This window comes from Oncorhynchus mykiss, chromosome 25 (genome assembly GCF_057628025.1).
Source record: "Oncorhynchus mykiss isolate SJ-2025 chromosome 25, ASM5762802v1, whole genome shotgun sequence".
NCBI lineage: Eukaryota > Metazoa > Chordata > Actinopteri > Salmoniformes > Salmonidae > Oncorhynchus > Oncorhynchus mykiss.
The window spans coordinates 74,503,093-74,524,891 of NC_143046.1; the positions used below are offsets into that span (position 1 = coordinate 74,503,093).

A 21,799-nucleotide genomic window follows, 5' to 3' on the forward strand; every position below is an offset into this window, starting at 1 on the left:
GTTTTATAATTGGAATGTGATACAAAATGAGGCAACGGTATGATTTAGGACCATGCGGACACCTCCGAGCGGTCCGGTAGGCTATTTGGAGTGTTTAACTTACTGGATGAAAAAAATAAAAAATAACGTCCCCCCCACTTCTAAAACCAAAGTTGCACCTCTGGTTGTTTCACCTGCACACAGTCATTTTCCTTTCAAGCATATTTATTACTCAATGGGGGGGTGATTAAAAAATGTGGGCATCAAGAAATTGTACAGCAAGCTTTTATGTGCACACAAATCAGGAGAATGAGCCTCTTTTAAAGCACTCTAACTTGGGCCATTTTAGCCAGCAAAATGTCCTGTGGGGCAGGTAATACCTGGCTCATATGTGCTTAAGGCATAAAATAAACAGCTTCATTCAAATTAAATGGCCCCAATTTCCATGTTATTGTCCAATAAACACACCCAGGCTAACATAACAACTTTGTTAAAATTATGTCTCGTCTGTGTCTCATGTGATTTTAAATATTTTCGAACTAAAAGAAGAAAAACTTTCCATTGGCTGTAGATTTCAATGACACGGCTAGATGGAGATGTGCTGTGCACATTGCCCAATGACTGTTGGTTGATTTCAAGGATGTCAACCTGCATGTGAAGTCAGCCTACATTATCTTGGTTTGACAACCTCAGGCTCAGCAAATGTTAATAGTAAATGAATCAGTGGAAGTGTTGTTTACTTTTTGGGCGCTATTGTTTTTATCTTTTTACATTTTAATAGCTGCACAGTAATTTTCTTGACAATGTACAGTACTCTACTGGTAGAGAGCCACGTTACGTGCCTGCCATAAGCTACGTTTTCTGTATGAAAGGATTCAATGAATTGAATTTCTTTGGCAATGCAGTCAGTTCCATGTGGTTTTGAGCATCGCAAAATCATGAACAACAAAGTAAGGGAAAATAAATACAGTATTTACTGGTTATTCTGTGACTGTCACAGTTTGAAAGATCGATAAAGCTAAGCATTTTTAAATGACAATGACAATCTCTGCCAAGTAATGTTGTTGTAACTCCTTTTTGTATAGTGATGAATATGTATACACTCGCTACTGTAAGTCACTCTGGATAAGAGCGTCTGCTAAATGACTCAAATGTAAATGTAAAAATGGATGTCTCTTCACTCGAAAATTACCATGACTGGCTTAGTCTTTCCATTTGTCAGCCATTTCTAGAATGTATCAATGTGATAACTGTTCAGAATTTTATGGCAGTTATTTAAGACCATTAAATTCTCCAAATATTTGTCAGAAAATGGTTAAAAAAGAGGGAAGCAATGGACAGGCCTGGGAGCGTTGTTCATTAAATGAGTCCTTGCTGGTTCTTAGAGTGAACAGTCCTAGGCAGACATAGTGAGGACAACTTTAATAAGAGAGATGATAACACAGCTAGCCACCAATAAATGCTGCTTTCTTGGCCACTTTCTTCCAAATAAAAAAACACCACAATGGCAAAGACAACATTAGAGGTCAAACGATATTCAGGAATATAAATAACATTAGCATTCACCTAGTCAATGTATGCTGTCTAATGTTATACAGGAATATTGCACACACAATGCTGTAACATCTTGAGGTTGTTTATGTTGTCTTTGAACATTTTAGGTTTCATTGCTCTCCAAAAATATATTCATTTTTATTAGCCTTGTAGTTTTGGGATAATGAGATATTATATAACAATATTTATAAAATGCAGCAACTAACATTGTTTTAAGACTATAGGAAATTGCTTGCCAGAAACAGAAGTACATTTTAACAATTGGTAAGAAAAGAGTATGCATTAATGACATGAATTGTCTTTATAGCACATTTCATTTAAATCCACATTGACATATCTTTCCTTTGTCCTTCTCTCCTCTCAGAATGATTCCCCCCACAAGCAAAAACTTCCTAGTCAACAACCTGGCTGCTGGGACGTCGTACGACCTGTGTGTTCTGGCCATCTACGACGACGGTATCACCTCCCTCACCGCCACCCGCGTGGTGGGCTGCGTCCAGTTCACCACAGAGTCTGAGTACCTGCGCTGTCACTTCATGCAGTCCCAGTTCCTGGGAGGCACCATGATCATCATCATCGGTGGCATCATCGTGGCCTCTGTCCTCGTCTTCATCATCATCCTCATGATTCGCTACAAGGTCTGCAACACCACTAACTCGGGCAAAGGCACCCTTGTCACCAACGTCCACTCACAGACCAACGGGGCGCAGTCTCAGGGGTGCACTGTCACACCCTCTGTGTCCAAGCAGGCCATGGGAGGGTCAGACGGAGGGGGTGGAGGATGTCTAAAGGCTGTTGGCCACGTGTCAGACACGCTAACGCACTCATCCGAGACCTCTCTCCCAGACTGCTCTACTGCTACGTCCCAGGTGACCCAAAGCTGGAACACACCTGGATCCTCAGGGTCTCTGAAGCCAAAGCGCAAGCCTGCACCAAAGCCCTACGCTGCTGCTGCCACCCCTGAGCCCAATATAGAGGCCCTCCCCAACGCGGAGACCCAGAATACCAACCGCAACAACTCCACGGCTCTGGAGCAGCCGTGCGCCCCAGTATTCCACTCCCCCCTACCCTTTTCGAGTGTCAAGGACACCCCCATATTGAGACGTGCACACCCCAGACCCTCCTCCAAGTACCTGACCTTACCGGTGGAAGGGGTGAGGGCCAAACGTAGGTACTCTCTAAACGAGGACTCGTCCAAGCACCACTGCTATGTTGGGACAACACAATTTGGGAATATGTGGTCTAAGCGGAGTATGTCCATGAACGGGATTGTACTTCAACAGGAAGATATAGACAGTGTAAAGGCCACCTTTTCCAGTTCAGAGTGGATTCTAGAAAGCACTGTGTGACTGTTCTGTCTGTCTGTCTGTCTGTGTGTGTGTGTGTGTGTGTGTGTGTGTGTGTGTGTGTGTGTGTGTGTGTGTGTGTGTGTGTGTGTGTGTGTGTGTGTGTGTGTGTGTGTGTGTGTGTGTGTGTGTGTGAGAGTTGGGAAATCTGTTTTTGAACCATTTTCTTTTTTTTCTCCTCGGGTTTCAGTTTACTTTTATTTTCAAAGACCAACAATAAAATGGATGCTTGCCTTGTAGGAATCAGAATTGCATCCCTGCTTTCCTCCGATGGAGAAAATCTCCAGGAGGGCTCGGAGCCCAGAGCTCAGCAGTGTTTTCATACCCATACAACAAAGAAACGAAAAAGGAAAACATTGAGAAAAAGAAAACCAACATACCTGTCCACTTATACATTACATAGTCCCACTGTTAAAGTTGTGGCAAGAGAAACGCATTGGTGCCTTACCTTTGCATAACAGTTGTCCTTTTGCCAGGAGCACCAACAGGAATTCAGCTGTCCCTGACACAGGATGTGGGATCGAGAGGAACAAGAACGATTTCACAAAAAGCCTTTCTATTACAAGGAAATAACATTTCCTGCATATAGAGACAATACAAAAAAACTATCAAAGACTTGTTACTTGGCCTCTTATTAAATTGATATTTTTTCAAGACAAATTCAAGCTTTCTTTTCAATGACATTGATATTGCCTTTGTTTAAAGGCACAAAAAAAAACTGTACATAGAAACAACATCTGCTGTGTTGTTATGTTGTGTAAAATAAAAAATATGAAATAAGTATATTTCAATGGTCTTGTGTTGGTAATCTCTTCATCACAGACAGGCATATTCTCAGGCTAGCCCTACCATACACTATATATACAAAAGTATGTGTACACCCCTTCAAATGACCTGATTTGACTATTTCAGCCACACCCGTTGCTGACAGGTGTATAAAATCGAGCACACAGCCATGCAATCTCCATAGACAAACAATGGCAGTAGAATAGCCTTACTAAAGAGCTCAGTGACTTTCAACCTGGCACCGTCATAAGATGCCACCTTTCGAACAAGTCCGTTTGTCAATTTTCTGCTCTGCTAGAGTGCCCCGGTCAACTGTAAGTGCTGTTATTGTGAAGTGGAAATGTGTAGGAGCAACAACGGCTCAACCACAAAGTGGTAGGCCACACCAGCTCACAGAACGTGACAGCAGAGTACTGAAGTGAGCAACCAAACACAAGCTTAATATCACCATGCACAATGCCAAGTGTCAGCTGGAGTGTTGTAAAGCTCGCCGCCATTGGAGTCTGGAGCAGTGGAAACGCGTTCTCTGGAGTGATGAATCACGCTTCACCATATGGTAGTCCGACTGATGAATATGGGTTTGGCAGATGCTAGGAGAATGCTACCTGCCCTAATGCATAGTGCCAACTGTAAAGTTTGGGGGATAATTAATAATGGTCTGGGGCTGTTTTTCATGGTTCTGGCTTGGCCCCTTAGTTCCAGCGAAGAGAAATCTTAATGATACACCATAGAATGACATTCTAGATGATTCTGTGCTTCCAACTTTGTGGCAACAGTTTGTTATAGAGGCTGTTATAGAAGCAAAGGGGAGGGACCAACTCCATATTAATGCCCATGGTTTTAGAATGAGATGTTCGATGAGCAGGTGTCCACAGACTTTTGCTAATGTAGTGTACCTGAGAAACCCTCTCTAAGGTTCAGTCTAACCTCATCCATTAGTCCTGAAATGTTTTTGGGTTCCCATAACTTGTCAAATGTTCCTCTGACCTACCAGTTAAACGAAGTGAGTGTTTCCAGATGCTATTGTAGGCTTTCACTGGCGGGACCTCCATGTAGGAAACACTGACAGAATCCATATGGAATTATCCATACCAAGATAAGATGATTGCAGACGTATATTAGTAACATGCTACCATAGTAGGCCTACTTATTTTACTGGCACATTAATTCAGAGGAATGTATTAAGGCGCGGCAGGTAGCCTAGTGGTTAGAGTGTTGGACCAGTAACCGAAAGGTTGCAAGATCGAATCCCCAAGCTGACAAGGTAAAATATCTGTCTTTCGGCCCCTGAACAAGGCAGTTAACCCACTATTCCTAGGCCATCATTGAAAATAAGAATTTGTTCTTAAGTGACATGCCTAGTTAAAAAACAAAAAAAAGGCTGATAGGAAATAACTACTGATGTATGGGGACTTGTCACAGTAGTAAATCCATTTTATGAGATAAAGCACACATCCGTGTAGCATGGAAACTGACTTGCAGGTTTGATGATTCTCACTCACGCTACCTAAGGACTTCACTTCAGGAGAGTTGGATCAATCTGATGCCAGATGCATGGATCTCTAAGCCTGCTATGTCATGTACCAGTAGAGCGGGATTTACATGTTTTAGTACAATTCCAAAATGGGTTTATCATTTCTTCCACACAAAACACAGATATTTTAACCTGGACAAACAATGCTGCTGAACTAATTCTGTGGGCAGTGACATAGGATAGGACAAATAGGATGAACTTCAATATCCCAGAGGGGAAAATTGTCTAAGACACACACAACTGCTGTATACAAAATAGACACTGTACATTAATAAAGTACGTTGTTGGTTACCCATGTCATACACATTGGTGGTAGATGGAATGACAACTAGTTGAAATGACATCATTACAACCTTTTATACAACGGGTGGCGCTAATCCTGAATGCTGATTGGTTAAAACTGCATTCCATCCGGTGTCTATACCACAAGTTATCAAATCAAATTTTATTTGTCACATGCACTGAATACAACAGGTTTAGACCTTACATTGAAATGCCTACATACAACCCCTTAACCAACAATGCAGTTTTAGCGAGGCTATATACAGGGGGTACCGGTACAGAGTCAATGTGCGAGTGCACCGATTAGTCGAGGTAATTGAGGTAATATGTAAATGTAGGTACAGTTATTAAAGTGACTATGCATAGATAATAACAGAGAGTAGCAGCAGCGTAAAAGAGGGGGGGCAATGCAAATAGTATGGTTAGCCATTTGATTAGATGTTCAGGAGTCTTATAGCTTGGGCGTGGAAGTTGTTTAGAAGGCTCTTGGACCTAGACTAGTCCCGCTTGCAGTGCTGGAGTCTTTGACCATTTTTAGGGCCTTCCTCTGACACCGCCTGCTATAGAAGTCCTGGATGGCAGGAAGCTTGGCCCCAGTGATGTACTTATGCCTTGCAGTCGGAGACCGAGCTTTTGCCATACCAGGCAGTGATGCAACCCGTCAGGATGCTCTCGATGGTGCAGCTGTAGAACCTTTTAAGGATCTGAGGACCCATGCCAAATCTTTTCAGTCTCCTGAGGGGGAATAGGTTTTGTCGTGCCCTCTTTACGACTGCCTTGGTGTGCTTGAACCATGTTAGTTTGTTGGTGATGTGGACACCAAGGAACTTGAAGCTCTCAGGCCTACCGCTGATGATGATGGTGTTGAAGTCGTCCTTGGCCGTGCAGTCAAGAGTGAACAAGGGGTACAGGAGGGGACTGAGCACGCACCCCTGAGGGGCCCCCGTGTTGAGGATCAGCATGGTGGATGTGTTGTTACCTACCCTTATCATCTTGGGGCAGCCCATCAGGAAGTCCAGGATCCAGTTGCAGAGGGAGGTGTTTAGTTCCAGCTTTGAGGGCACTATGGTGTTGAAAGCTGAGCTGTAGTCAATGAATAGCATTCTCACATAGGTGTTCCTTTTGTCCAGGTGGGAAAGGGCAGTGTGGAGTGCAATAGAGATTGCATCATATGTGGATCTGTTGGGGCGGTATGGAAATTGGAGTGGGCCTAGGGTTTCTTGGATAATGGTTTGATGTGAGCTATGACCAGCCTTTCAAAGCACTTCAAGGCTACAGACGTGAGTGCTATTGGTCGGTAGTTATTTAGGCAGGTTCCCTTGGTGTTCTTTGGCACAGGGACTATGGTGGTTTGCTTGAAACATGTTGGTATTACAGACTCAGACAGAGAGAGGTTGAACATATCAGTGAAGACACTTGCCAGTTTGTACACGTCCTGTACACGTTCTGGCCCTGCGGCCTTGTGAATTTTGACCTGTTTATAGGTCTTACTCACATCGGCTGCGGAGAGCGTGATCACACAGTTGTCTGGAACAGCTGATGCTCTCATGCATGTTTCAGTGTTACTTGCCTCGAAACGAGCATAGAAGTATTTTTAGCTTGCCTGGTAGGCTCGCGTCATTGGGCAGCTCTTGGCTGTGCTTCCCTTTGTAGTCTTTAATAGTTTGCAAGCCCTGCCACATTGCACGAGTGTCAGAACCCGTGTAGTACAATTTAATCTTAGTCCTGTATTGACGCTTTGCCTGTTTGATGGTTCGTTGGAGGGCATAGCAGGATTTCTTATAAGCTTCCGTGTTGGAGTCCCGCTCCTTGAAAGCTGCAGCTCTACCCTTTAGCTCACTGCGGATATTGCCTGTAATCCATGACTTCTGGTTGGGGTATGTACATACAGTCACTGTGGGGACGACGTCATCAATGCACTTATTGATGAAGCCAGTGACTGATGTGCATATTCCAGTCTGTGCTAGCAAAATAGTCCTGTAGCTTAGCATCTGCTTCATCTGACCACTTTTTTATTGACTGAGTCACTGTTGCTTCCTGCTTAAATTTTTGCTTGTAAGCAGGAATCAGGAGGATAGAACTATGGTCAGATTTGCCAAATGGAGAGCTTTGTACGCATGCCTGTGTGTGGAGTAAAGGTGGTCTAGAGCTTTTACATGCTGGTAGAAATTAGGTAAAGCAGATGTAAGTTTTCCTGCATTAAAGTCCCCGGACACTAGGAGCGCCGCCTCTGGATGAGGGTTTTTACTGTTTGTTTATGGCCGTATACAGCTCATTGAGTGCGGTCTTAGTGCCAGCATTGGTTTGTGGGGGTAAATAGACAGCTACGAAGAATATAGATGAAAACTCTCTAGGTAGATAATGTGGTCTAGAGCTTACCACCGGCTAAATTGATGACATTAAAATGTCTATTTACTCAGTTCCATCTGACTGTGCAATCCACTGACTCATCAGCCCAGCCAGGCTATCTATGAACTTGACCTCCACCATAAAAAACATGTTGACATTATCTCAGATTTATTTTATACTAACATTTAATTTTCAACAGCAGAGATTTGTATAAACCTTGCTGTCTGTCTCTCTGACATTTGCAACATTGTTTCAATACTGAAATTCGATCTCCAACTGTCGAACATGTCAAGAGTCGAGACGATACGGACAGACAGGCAGCGTTTCTCGGCAGTCAAAAATCATGAATCAACTGGCATAATTTTTATGGATATATTCAAAGACATGTAAATTGAAAAAAGGTCAAACTAAACAAAGTGCAGCTAGTTTAAAATCTTTCCAGCTTCAGTTTGAAGTGATTGTGTTAGCTGTGTTGTTGGCTAGATCAGCTGAACAACAGTGTCCTGACAAGTGAGCACATTTTCTATGCCAGGCAAAATGTCTCCAAATAAATGTCACTAGAAAATGGCTTAGAAAAAAATACAAATGCAGTTACTTTGCTGTTATTCTGGCTGCACTGTTTGCTGTGACTGTAAGCTTATTGTAGTTGACTAGCTACCAAGCAAGGGATAAGAATATTGCCATCCAGTATGGCAATGGATCATTTAAAACGAATGACTGGGTTTTGTCTCTGGCAACCAAACCAATAGAACGAACGACCAGCCGGCTTGGGTAGCAACCCTAGATTTGTGTTGGGACTATATCCTGTGGAAGGATGAAATTGTATGAATAAATTAATCAAAATAACGTTTTTAATGAAAATATTTCAATCATTATTTGAATATGTTGGTAATCTGTTGTATAAAAGTGATAATGACCTTGAAGCCAGTGTTTGAAGGATATATTGACACGGTTTGCCGGCCTTCGACTTTGTCTCGGGCCTTACAACACCGTGCCAATATATCCTCCTAACACCGGCTTCACGGGCATTCTCTCTTAAATAATAACCGACAGGTTGTAATGATGTAATTTCAAGCAGCTTTGCCAGCTGGGATGAGTATACTGTCAGGATTCATACACGCTCCCATTTGTCTCAATCAAATTCCTGGTTTTAGTCTTCGATCTCTCACATCAAAGCACTAGTGTATGACTAGTTGACACATAAAGACTTGAAAGTTGAGTCACCTTTGTTTACATTTTATGGACTATTTGTCATTCTATTGCACTATAGCTCTATAATGCATCTGCAAACCATGCCTATACATGTCAGTAGACACAAAAGTGTCGCCATAATATATTGGAAACAACAGAGTTCAGTTTTTTTGTCATATAGCAAATCCATGACGTAGCTTTGTAAGCCTCACTTGGCAACAAACTGACTTATTGTTTTCCCCCCTGACCTTTGACATTATGAATTCACAATGGATTATAGAATCTGATCAAACATATGGTATTTCTCTTTTTGTTTAGGTGCAACGTTGAAATAATTACAATATCTTAAAATAGAATATCACAATCTCCAGGATTGGGAGTAGCACAACAAACTGCTTATAATTACTACAGCGCTCTCTTTTTCGCATTCGCTATATTTTCCCTCTCTTATTCCATGAAGATTTTCTTTACTGGCATGAGTCCACTAGCCATCCATGTGGAATGATTTAACATGGGACATCTTTCTCTGCACAAGAATGCACAATATTATTTTAATTTTCCCATCAGAGCTCCTCTGAATCAGCCAATGGTGGCAATAACAGTCGTGTTTCACAGCTTTACAGATTTTTTGCCCTAAACACCTAACTGTAAGTAGCTTTGTAAGGACTTCCTCTTCTCTTCCCTCATATGGCACAGTGAGACAGGGCAGAGAATGGACATGTGCAACACCCCCCTCCCGCTTTCTCTGTCTCTTTCGCTCTCTGTTTCTCTCCCTCTCTCGCGATCTGCCTCCCTGTCTCTGTTTCTCTCTCGCTATCTGTCTCTCTGTCTCTGTTTCCCTCTCTCTCTGTATATCTCTCTGTTTCTCTCTCTCTCTCTCTCTCTCTCTCTCCCATTATCTTTTTCTCTCTCTCGCGCTCTCTCTGTCTCTGTTTCTCTCCCTGTCCCTCCCTCCCTCCCTCTCTCTCTCTCTCTCTCTCTCTCTGTATCTCTCTCTGTTTCTCTCCTTCTCTCTCTCTCTATTTCTCTCCCTCCCTCTCTGTCTCTGTCTCTCCCTCTCGATCTGTCTCTTTCTCCTTTTCTTTCTTTGAATCTCTCCACAGGCACAATGGAAGAACCGCACCTCCAGGGCTTGTAAATGTTTTCAGCATCAAAACAGAGCTGAGGGCGATGAGATTTTAACAAGCCACATCCTAATTAATCATTCCCTCCGCTGTTTTTGTCCAGGAGGCCTTCTTAATAAGAGTGTTTCAGCTTGGGAGGAGGAGGGGTCAAAGGGGTACGGAGGGTTAAGGGTGGAGAAACGGGATGATTGCCAATGTGTTCCAAAGGGAAATAAACCACAGCATTCATTCATCTGACACAAACCAGGCATTCAGCTTTTGACTTCAGAACCCAGAGACTTGGACACAGGGCCTTTGAAGTGATGACACATTGGGGGAACCATAAACAAAAATTATATTTGGAGATTTAAGATTATAAGTGGTGGTTAAAAACAAAAAAATGGAAGGGATGATTCATTAAATTATTCCTACAGATGTATACATTTTGTCATTATATTTGTTCAGGCTCAGGGGAATTTGTTCCCCTCTCAGTCACCCATCCCTTTAGGTCCAGCCTTCAGTTAGTCTTCATCTTACTCTTTTTTTTATTGAAATTTTATTTCACCATTATTTAACCAGGTAGGCTAGTTGAGAACAAGTTCTCATTTACAACTGCAACCTGGCCAAGATAAAGCAAAGCAGTGTGACACAGACAACAAAACAGAGTTACACATGGAATAAACAATAAACAAGCCAATTGTCACATTCTGACCTTAGTTCCTTTGTTTTGTCTTTGTTTTAGTATGGTCAGGGCGTGAGTTGGGGTGGGCAGTCTGTTTGTTTTTCTAGGTTGTTATATTTCTATGTGTTGGGCCTAATATGGTTCTCAATGAGAGGCAGGTGTCGTTCGTTGTCTCTGATTGAGAATCATACTTAGGTAGCCTGTTTTCCCCATTTTGTTTGTGGGTGTTTATTTTCTGTTCTGTGTTTTGTTGCACCGTTCAGGACTGTTCGTTTGTCGTGTATTGTGTTTTTGTTTCAGTATTCATTCTCCCGACAACAATCCTTTCAGAAATACCCACCACAAAAGGACCAAGCAGTGTGGTAACGGGCAGCAGCGATGTCAGGACTCCTGGACATGGGAGGACATTTTGGACGGCAAGGCTTGCTACACATGGGAGGAGATCCTGGCTGGAAGGGATCACCTCCCATGGGAACAGGTGGAGGCAGCTAGGAGAGCAGAGACAGCCGGAGAGAGGAGCCAGCGATATGAGGGAACACGGCTGGCAAGGAAGCCCGAGAGGCAGCCCCCAAAATTTATTGGGAGGGGGCACACGGGGAGTGTGGCTAAAGCAGGTAGGAGACCTGCGCCACCTCCCCGTGCTTACCGTGGAGAGAGAGGGCGTCGTACTGGTCAGGCACTGTGTTATGCGGTGGAACGCACGGTGTCCCCGGTGTGTGTGCATAGCCCGGTGCCGTACATTCCAGCTCCTCGTATCGGCCGGGCTAGAGTGGGCATCGAGCCAGGTGCCATGAAGCCGGCTCTACGCATCTGGTCTCCAGTGCGTCTCCTCGGGCCGGCGTACATGGCACCAGCCTTACGCATGGTGTCCCCGGTTCGCCAGCACAGCCCAGTGCGGGCTATTCCACCTCGCCCACTGGCCTGGCTACGGGGAGATTCAACCAGGTAAGGTTGGGCAGGCACGGTGCTCAAGAGCTCGAGTGCGCCTGCACGGTCCGGTCTATCCGGTGCCACCCCCACGCACCAGCCCTCCGGTGGCAGCCCCTCGCACCAGGCTGTCTCTCTGTCATCTCCCTATAGGTGCTCCCGTCTGTCCTGAGCCGCCAGAGTCTCCCGTCTGTCCTGAGCCGCCAGAGTCTCCAGTCTGTCCTGATCCGCCAGTCTGTCCTGAGCCGCCAGTCAGCCAGGAGCCGCCAGTCAGCCAGGAGCCGCCAGAGCCGCCAGTCAGCCAGGAGCCGCCAGAGCCGCCAGTCAGCCAGGAGCCGCCAGAGCCGCCAGTCAGCCAGTAGCCGCCAGAGCCGCCAGTCAGCCAGTAGCCGCCAGAGCCGCCAGTCAGCCAGTAGCCGCCAGAGCCGTCAGTCAGGCAGGAGCCGCCAGAGCCGTCACTCAGCCAGGCGATGCCAGAATCGCCCTTCACACCAGCGCTGCCGGAGCCTCCCGCCTGTCCGGCGCTGCCGGAATCTCCCGTCCATTCGGGACCCATTGCTAGGGTCCCCAGACTGAGGTTGGCGGTGTAGGTCGCCGCTCTTAAGAGGCCACGAGGTGGTTAGAGGCGGAGAAAGACTATGGTGGCGCCAGAGCCGCCACCGCGGACAGACGCCCACCCAGACCCTCCCCTATAGGTTCAGGTTTTGCGGCCGGAGTCCGCACCTTTGGGGGGGGGGGGGGTACTGTCACGTTCTGACCTTAGTTCCTTAGTTTTGTCTTTGTTTTAGTATGGTCAGGGCGTGAGTTGGGGTGGACAGTCTGGTTGTTTTTCTAGGTTGTTATATTTCTATGTGTTGGGCCTAGTATGAATCTCAATCAGAGGCAGGTGTCGTTCGTTGGGTGTTTATTTTCTGTTCTGTGTTTTGATGCACCGTTCAGGACTGTTAGTTTGTTATGTATTGTTTTCTGTTTCAGTATTAATTCTTTATTAAATTACAATGAATACTTACCACGCTGTACCCTGGTCCTCTCTCTCTCCCGACGACAACCCTTACACCAATAACACAATAAATAAGTCAATGACAATGAAAGTGAAAGTCATTGAAAGTCTATATACAGTATGTGCAAAAGGCATGAGGAGGTAGGCAATAAATAGGCAATAGGAACGAATAACTACAATTTAGCAGATGATGTCCAAGTCGATATACTGGTGTGCAAAAGAGCAGAAAAGTAAATAAAAACAGTATGGGGATGAGGTAGGTAGACTGGGTGGGCTATCTAGAGATGGACTATGTACAGCTGCAGTGATCGGCTAGCTGCTCAGATAGCTGATGTTTAAAGATGGTGAGGGAAATAAAAGTCCAACTTCAGCGATTTTTGCAATTCGTTCCAATCACTGGCAGCAGAGAACTGGAAGGAAACGGGGACAAATGAGATGTTGGCTTTGGGGATGATCAGTGAGATATACCTGCTGGAACATGTGCTACGGATGGGTGTTGTTATCGTGACCAGTGAACTGAGATAAGGCGGCGCTTTACCTAGCATAGACTTATAGATGACCTGGAGCCAGTCGTTCTGGTGACGAACATGTAGCGGGGGCCAGCCAACTAGAGCATACAGGTCGCAGTGGTGGGTGGTATAAGGTGATTTGGTAACAAAACGGATGGCACTGTGATAGACTGCATCCAGTTTGCTGAGTAGAGGATCGGTAGGATAGTCAGTTTTACTAGGGTAAGTTTGGCGGCGTGATTGAAGGAGGCTTTGTTTGCGAAATAGAAAGCCGATTCTAGATTTTATTTTGGATTGGAGATGTTTAATATGAGTCTAGAAGGAGAGTTTACCGTCTAACCAGACACCTAGGTATTTATAGTTGTCCACATATTCTAGGTCGGAACCGTCCAGGGTGGTGATGCTGGTTTAACTAGCGTTTAAGAGCAGTTGGAGGCCATGGAAAGAGTGTTGTATGGCATTGAAGCTTGTTAGGAAGTTAGTTAGCACAGTGTACAAGGAAGGGCCAGAAGTATTCAGAATGGTGTTGTCTGCGTAAAGGTGGATCAGGAAATCGCCCACAGCAAGAGCGACATCATTGATATATACAGAGAAAAGAGTCGGCCCGAGAATTGAACCCTGTGGTAGCCCCATAAAGACTCCCAGAGGTCCGGACAGCATGCCCTCCGATTTGACAAACTGAACTCTGTCTGCAAAGTAGTTGGTGAACCAGGCGAGGCAGTCATTAGAAAAACCAAGGCTATTGAGTCTGCCGATAAGAATACAGTGATTGACAGAGTCGAAAGCCTTGGCCAGGTCGATGAAGACGGCTGCACAGTACTGTCTTTTATCGATGGCGGTTATGATATCGTTTAGTACCTTGAGCGTGGCTGAGGTGCACCCGTGACCGGCTCGGAAACAGGATTGCACAGCGGAGAAGGTACGGTTCCGTATCATATTGGGTGAGGCAGGTTACCGGAAGGTATAATTGATTTAAAGTGGAAAAGAGATTGAAAATAAAATTGAAATAAATACAAAAAAAGACGAAAAATACAAAAGTACACGAGAGGAAAAAGAAAACACGTCTGCACTGCTACGCCTCCTTTCAATGTGTTTCATGAAAGGAGGAATCATTATTCCCGAAATATACAACAAACTGTTGCACAGTAATGCCTTTAGCCTGCAGGGTCTACACTGACTGACTGATTTGCCTCCGGAAAGCATTCAGACCACAATTTGTTATGTTACACCTTACTCTAACATAGATTTTTCCTCATCAATTTACACACATTGCCCAATAATGACAAAGCAAAAACAGCTTTTTAGATTTTTTTAAAAACAGAAATAGCTTTTTTGCATAAGACTTCAGACCCCTTGCTATGAGAATTGAAATTGAGCTCAGATTCATCCTGTTTCTATTGATCATCCTTGAGCTGTTTCTACAACTTGATGTTGTAAATTTAATTGTTTGGAGATGATTTGGAAAGGCACACACCTGTCTATATAAGGTCCAGTGTCAGAGCAAAAACCAAGCCATGAGGTCGAAGGAATTGTCTATAGAGCTCCGAGACAGGATTGTGTCCCTAAGAACACAGTGTCCTTCATAATTCTTAGATGGAAGAATTTTGGAACCACCAAGACCCTTCATAGGCCAAACTGAGCAATCCGGGGAGAAGGGCCTTGGTCTGGGAGGTGACCAAAATTTCTCTGTGGAGATGGGAAAAACTTCAGAAGGACAACCATTTCTGTAGCACTCCACCAATCAGGCTTTTATGGTAGAGTGGCCAGACGGAAACCACTCCTCAGTAAAAGGCACATGACAGCCCACTTGGAGTTTGCCAAAAGTCAACTAAAGACTCTAAGACCATGAGAAACAAGATTCTCTGGTCTGATGAAACCAAGATTGAACTCTTTGGCCTGAATGCCAATCGTCACATCTGGAGGAAACCTGGCACCATCCCTACGATGAAGCATGGTGGTGGCAGCATCATGCTGTGGGGATGTTTTTCAGCTGCAGGGACTGGGAGACTAGTCAGGATCGACAGAAAGATGAACGGAGCAAAGTACAGAGAGATCCTTGATGAAAATCTGCTCCAGAGTGCTCAGGACCTCAGACTGGGGTGAAGGTTCATCTTCCAACAGGACAATGGTCCAAAGCACACAGCCAAGACAACGCATGAGTGGCTTTGGGGCAAGTCTCTGAATGTCCTTAAGTGGCCCAGCCAGAACCCGTACTTTAACCAGATCGAACATCTCTGGAGAGACCTGAAAACAGTTGTACAGCATCGCTGCCCATCCAACCTGACAGAGCTTAAGATGAAATGCAGAGAAGAATGGGACAAACTCCCTAAATACAAGTGTGCCAAGCTTGTAGCGTCTTACCCAAGAAGACTTGAGGCTGTAGTTGCTGCCAAATATACTTCAACAAAGTACTGAGTAAAGAGTCCGAATACTTTTGTAAATGTGATATTTGTTTGATTTTATTTGATAAATTAGGACTTTAAAAAAAATATATGTTATTACGGGGTATTGTGTGTAGATTGATGAGAAATTAAAAAATATATATTTTAGAATAAGGCTGTAACTTAACAAAATGTAGAAAAAGTCAAGGGGTCTGAATACCTTCCTATGGCACTGCGTGTGTGTGTGTGTGTGTGTGTGTGTGTGTGTGTGTGTGTGTGTGTGTGTGTGTGTGTGTGTGTGTGTTAGGTGGCCGTGTAGAGTTTTAATGAGGCAACTTGACTTTTAAGCAGACACTAAACAACCAAACTTGTTCAGAAGGAAAAATACTTGTCATACTTTAGTGATACAAACCCACTGACCCTTTCTTCTGGACAGGTACAAAGGTCTCTAACTGTAGAATGTTTAGAATGTCATGTAAGGCAATCATAAGGACCTCTGATCTTTTGATCTTTGCCTTATTATGATGTTAACAGTGGAACACAGACCACTGCGAACACAAGGTGACGCTCCAAGAGGATGTGTCATCCTACTAAGTGGTGTAAAGTAAAACTATTTTCAAGTACTACTTAAGTTCCTTTTGGGGGTATCTGGACTTTACTATTCATATTTTTGCCAACTTTTACTTTCACTTCACTACATTCCTAAAGAAAATAATGTACTTTATTCTCCATACATTTTCCCTGACACCCAAAAGTAGCCGTTACTTTTTGACAGGAAAATGGTCCAATTCACAAACTTAACAAGAAAATATCCCTGGGTCATCCCTACTGCCTCTGATCTGGCGGCCTCACTAAACACAAATGCTTTGTTTGCAGATTATGTCTGATTGTTGGTGTGCCCCTGGCTATTCGCCAATGAAAACATAAAAAGATAATTGTACCGTCTGATTTGCTAAATATGAGGAATTTGAAATGGTTAATACTTTTACTTTTGATACGTAAGTACATTTTAGCAATTCCATTTTCTTTTGATACAAGAACTTTTAGACTTTTACTCAAGTAGTATTTTACTTTTACTTGAGTAATTTTCTATTTAGGTATCTTTACTTTTACTCAAGTATGACAATTGAGTACTTTTTCCACCACTGATCCTACTGACCACTATCATGGATGGAGAAGCTAGGTCCCACCTATGTGCTGTCACGTATACTCCCTCTCCGGCTTTTAGGTCACCCGGCTGCTGATTATTATGCACACCTGTCACTACTGTTCCTTGGCCGTCAATGTAAATAAGAATTTGTTCTTAACGGATTAAAGGTTCAATTTAAAAAATCACACACACCAGCGCTTCATGACACTCACCTGGACTCCATCACCTCCTTGATTACCTTCCCTATATTTGTCACTCCCCTTGGTTCTTTCCTCAGGTGTTATTGACTCTGTTCCATGTCAGTGATTTGTTCGTGTTTCTTGTTTTCTGTTCCTTTTATTATGTTAAACACTCACTCCCTCTACTTGCTTCCCGACTCTCAGCGCATGTGTTAAATGTGCCAAATATAGTAAAACACTGAACATACAAGATATGTGTTTATTTCTACAAAAACCGCTGAAGTAGCTAGCACATTAACTAAATAGCTACAGAAGTTGCCTTGGTAACCAAACAAACATGCTTGTTTAGCTAACCAAACAATCAGTCCTAGCTTGCTATTATGAAAATCTAATTAAACAATGGAAATAATGTTTTCAATTCGACTTCTGCTTTTAAAAGCAGCTAAAATATGCAACATGTAAGAAATAACTTCATAGCCATTGAATTATACTCTGCATTATAGGGAAATAATCCACACTCTATAATGCCCTTCAAGCCAATATCAAATGAGTATTCAACAATCCCATGGTATAAATTGTTTTAAAAACCCAATACTGACTATGTACTGCATGTATATGACAATGACGACAATATCTCTCAGAGAGCAAGAATACATGAAAGAAAAATGACTTTCTTTGTCCATGGTATTTGTAGCAGCACAATTACGATGGTGTTAATTGTCCTCACATAGGGCACCTGTTTTGTAGTGACATATCATTACAACAGTAATAGTATATACAGATCATGGTTGCCTTAAAGTCAATTACAGAGGTGAGTTGTGTAAGGATATATTATGTGGTTCCTGTAAATCCTCGGGGGGCCTTTAATTTCATGTTTACAACAGGCTAGCTAATATCAGTTTTGATTATGTTAACTTGCTTGTCAGTCATCACTCATTACAATTTGTGTTTATAGTGTCAATATAGCTGGCACATCCTAGTCACCTGGCCAGAAGAGAGAGAAGGGTCAGATACTGACACTGAACACCATACATCACTCCTGTAGGTGAACAGTACAGTAACCCGAGGTCTCTCAGCCAGGTCATTTCTGTGACAGCTGCAATCAACCCTGAATAATGAATCACTAAGGAGACATATTGAACGGTAAGGAGGAACAGTCAGATCATTTGTGTCAATAACCACCACTGAGTTTAGGTAAAACTTTACTTAACACCACTAAATCCACTAAAGCAGTCATTTGGACAAAAACAAAAAAAACGACTGCAACTTTTAAAATCATTCCCCCCCTCTGTCCTTGATTTTTCCAATAGAAGTCTAATTAACACACTGTCATTAGAACAGTAATATCACAAACAGAACTGCATGCCATTTTTTTAATGGTTTTCCCCCATTGCCCCTCCTCCCGACAGCAGGGCCTGCTCCCCTCCTTCTCCTGATAGTTGAAGATGCCGTGCCCAGTTGATAATCACCCCGATAATTGCCTCGAAACAGAACTTAAACTATACTGAAACATATATAACAACGGATCAAATAAATTAAGTAACGGGGAGAATGTCAGTTGATGAGCAAGGGGAAGTGGACAATGCATAGCTACAGGTATGTAATCACCAATTGTGAATGAATAATATTATTTTGTATTGATCTATTCTCTTTATAATCTCAAAATGGTATGTACTACACTATATCAATCCACCAAATCCAAGCAGTCTCTACTCTGGCCTACTTTGAGTATAGTGAGAGTGTACATAATTTACAATGGCAAGAAAACCAAGACGAATGGATGCACATGCTGCGTTAGCATTGCTACAAAATCTGAATGAAAATGACTCAGAAAGTGGGGAAAAATGAAGAAAATAATCATGACATCTCTGAGGATTATTCTTCAGATTCTGAGCCTCATCCTGAATCTAAACCTCAGAGGCCAAAACGCGAAATACCCCAGAACGGTGCGCACTGAGCAGGTGCCCATGACACCACCAAATGAAACTGTGAGACAGGGGAGAGAAAGGGATGGCAAAGTTTAGATAGAACAAGCAGGTGACAATGTCATCATTGAGAAAGCAGGGCCTATACATCTCAAGCAAAAAACATCAGCAACGTACTCACCAGCTTTCATTGTTTATGTGACATGGAGATGCTCCAACTGCCATTGCACACCATGTAAGCACTAGCTGACCATTTTTGCTGCTGTCATATCAACACCTATTCATTCACAAGAGGCGGGGAGTATGGGAGTGGGCCACTCCAATCCATGGGCCACTCCTCTGTGTCATACAGCCTGGACAATGCGTCTGCCTTAACGTCCTGGTAATGTAAGAAAGGGTAAACACAAAACGGATGAAAAACATGGCCCACCTTGCCTGGCGAGGGTTCAGTCTCCTCGCCGCCCAGATGTACTCCAGATTGCGGTGGTCAGTCCAGATGAGAAAAGGGTGTCTAGCCCTCTCAAGCCAACGTCTCCACGCCTTCAGGGCCTTGACGACAGCCAACAACTCCCGGTCCCCCAAGTCATAGTTTCGCTCCGCCGGGCTGAGCCTCTTCAAGAAGAAGGCACAAGGACGGAGCTTCAGTGGCGTACCTGAGCGCTGAGAGAGCACAGCTCCTATCCCAGCCTCGGACGCGTCCACCTCCACTATGAATGCCAAAGAGAGATCTGGATGGGCCAGCACGGGAGCTAAGGTAACAAAGCCCTCAGGGGACTGAAAGCCCTGTCTGCCTCAGCTATCCACTGCAAGCGCACCGGGCCCCCCTTCAGAGGTGAAGTAATGGGAGCCGCTACCTGACCAAAACCCCGGATAAACGTCCTGTAGTAGTTGGAAAACCCTCCATCTCCTCTCCTGACGTGGAAATGCGATACCCTAGGAAGGAGACGGACTGTTGGAAGAACTCAGCCCTGTCGTACAGGTCATGCTCCAACAGGCGACCAAGCACCCTGCGCACCAGGGACACATGCTCGGAGCGTGCAGCGGAGTGTATCAAAATGTCATCAATATACACCACTACACCCTTGAAAATCCTTGAAAATCTTGTGTACAAAAGCTTGGAAGACCAATGGAGCTTTCATCAACCCGTACGGCATGACGAGGTACTCATAGTGCCCAGCAGTGGTACTGAAAGCGTTCTTCCACTCGTCTCCCTCTCGGATACGCACAGGATTGTAAGCGCCCCTAACATATAGTTTGGTGAAGAAGCGAGCCCCGTGCATTGACTCTATCGCTGTGGCTATGAGCGGTAACGGGTAACTATACCTCCCTGTGATCTGATTTAGACCCCGGTAATCAATACACGGATGCAGACATCCCTCCTTCTTCACAAAAAAGAAACTTGAGGAGAAGTGGAGGACCGAATATACCCCTGACGCAGGGATTCGGAGACATATGTTTCCATAGCCTCCGTCTCCACCTGTGAGAGGGGATACACGTGACTCCTGGGAAGTGCAGCGTCTACCAGGAGATATATCGCACAATCACCCCGTCCATGAGATGGTAATTGAGTTGCCTACTTTTTAGAGAAGACGAGAGCCAAATCAGCATATTCAGGGGGAATGCGCACGGTGGAGACCTGGTCTGGACTCTTCACCGTAGTAGCACCAACGGAAACCCCTAAACACCTAGCTGAGCACTCTCACGACCACCATGTGAGAGCCCTCCAAGAAACAGTGGGGTTATGACAAGCTAACCAGGGTAGGCCCAGCACCACGGGAAACGCAGGAGTGTCAATAACTTAAATACAAATTTTCTCCATGTGAGCTCCCTGCGTCACCATGCCCAAAGGCGCAGTGACCTCCCTAATTAACCCTGACCCTAATGGTCGACTATCTAAGGCGTGAACGGGGAAGGGCACATCCATGGGAACAATGGGGGTCCCTAAACTATGAGCTAACGCTCTATCAATGAAATTCCCAGTCACGTCTGACTCTACGAGCAACTTATGTTGGGAATGCGGGGAAAACTCAGAAAAAGTGACAGACACAAACATACGTGCAACAGAGGACTCTGGGTGAGAATAGTACCAGCTCACCTGGGGTGACGCCAGAGCGCCCTGCCTACTGCCTCGATTCCCAGAGGAACCAACCCGGCACCAACCAGCAGTGTGACCTCTGCGGCCACAGATGGTGCACGAGCGGAAACCACCTCCGGTCTCAGTGTGCACCACCCCTCCCAGTTCCAAGGGTATCGGAGAGGGGGTGCGGGAGGATGGAACCACCAGACCCCGATCCGGACGTCAGCGAGTCCACCAGCTGGTCGAAAGTGAGTGTGGTGTCTCTGCAGGCCAGCTCCCGACGGACGTCCTTGCGCAGATTGCAGCGGTAGTGGTCGATCAGGGCCCTCTTGTTCCATCCCGTGCCGGCATCCAGGGTTCTAAACTCCAGGGCAAACTCCTGGGCGCTCCTCGTCTCCTGCCTCATATGGTAGAGGCGCTCACCCGGTGCCCTCGGGCTGGTGGTCGAAGACTGCCCGGAAACTGCGGGTGAACTCCTCAAAATGGTCCAATGCCGCATCTCCCTCTCTCCATACGGCGTTGGCCAACTCCAGGGCTTTCCTGGTGAGGCACGATAGTTGAAGGAGGATCCCCTGGCAGTTGGCAGCACTCCCGTCGTACTCCTGTGGCGAGGAGAGACGGATCCCACTGGGATCAGGCGGGAAAGGGGCGCTCAGGAGAGACCCCGGTTGTGCTGGTGGAGGCGCTGGAAGAACTCCCTGTCTCTTCCAGCTTTCCACAGTCTGGATAACGCGATCCATGGCGGCGCCCAGATGGTGAAGAATAACCCCATGCTCCTGGACGCGCTCCTCCACCTCCATGGCTGGGGTATCTTCTCCTGCAGACTCCATAGGTGGTCGGAGATT

The 21,799-nt window shown here is 44.9% G+C and overlaps 1 protein-coding gene and 1 long non-coding RNA gene across 2 annotated transcripts in view; one reads left to right on the plus strand and one right to left on the minus strand.

Annotated features, from left to right (window-relative positions):
* lrfn5a (leucine rich repeat and fibronectin type III domain containing 5a) overlaps nt 1-3,659 on the plus strand; it is a 51,464-nt gene extending 47,805 nt beyond the window's left edge. The window contains exon 3 of the mRNA XM_021585156.3: nt 1,898-3,659. Within this exon, the coding sequence (XP_021440831.1) occupies nt 1,898-2,882 (985 nt within the window). The 3' untranslated portion in view covers nt 2,883-3,659. The remainder of the gene's footprint in view (nt 1-1,897) is intronic.
* The window catches only part of LOC149972127 (uncharacterized), a 645,576-nt gene that overhangs the window by 589,411 nt on the left and 34,366 nt on the right, over nt 1-21,799 (minus strand). The gene's annotated exons all lie outside the window — the stretch shown is intronic.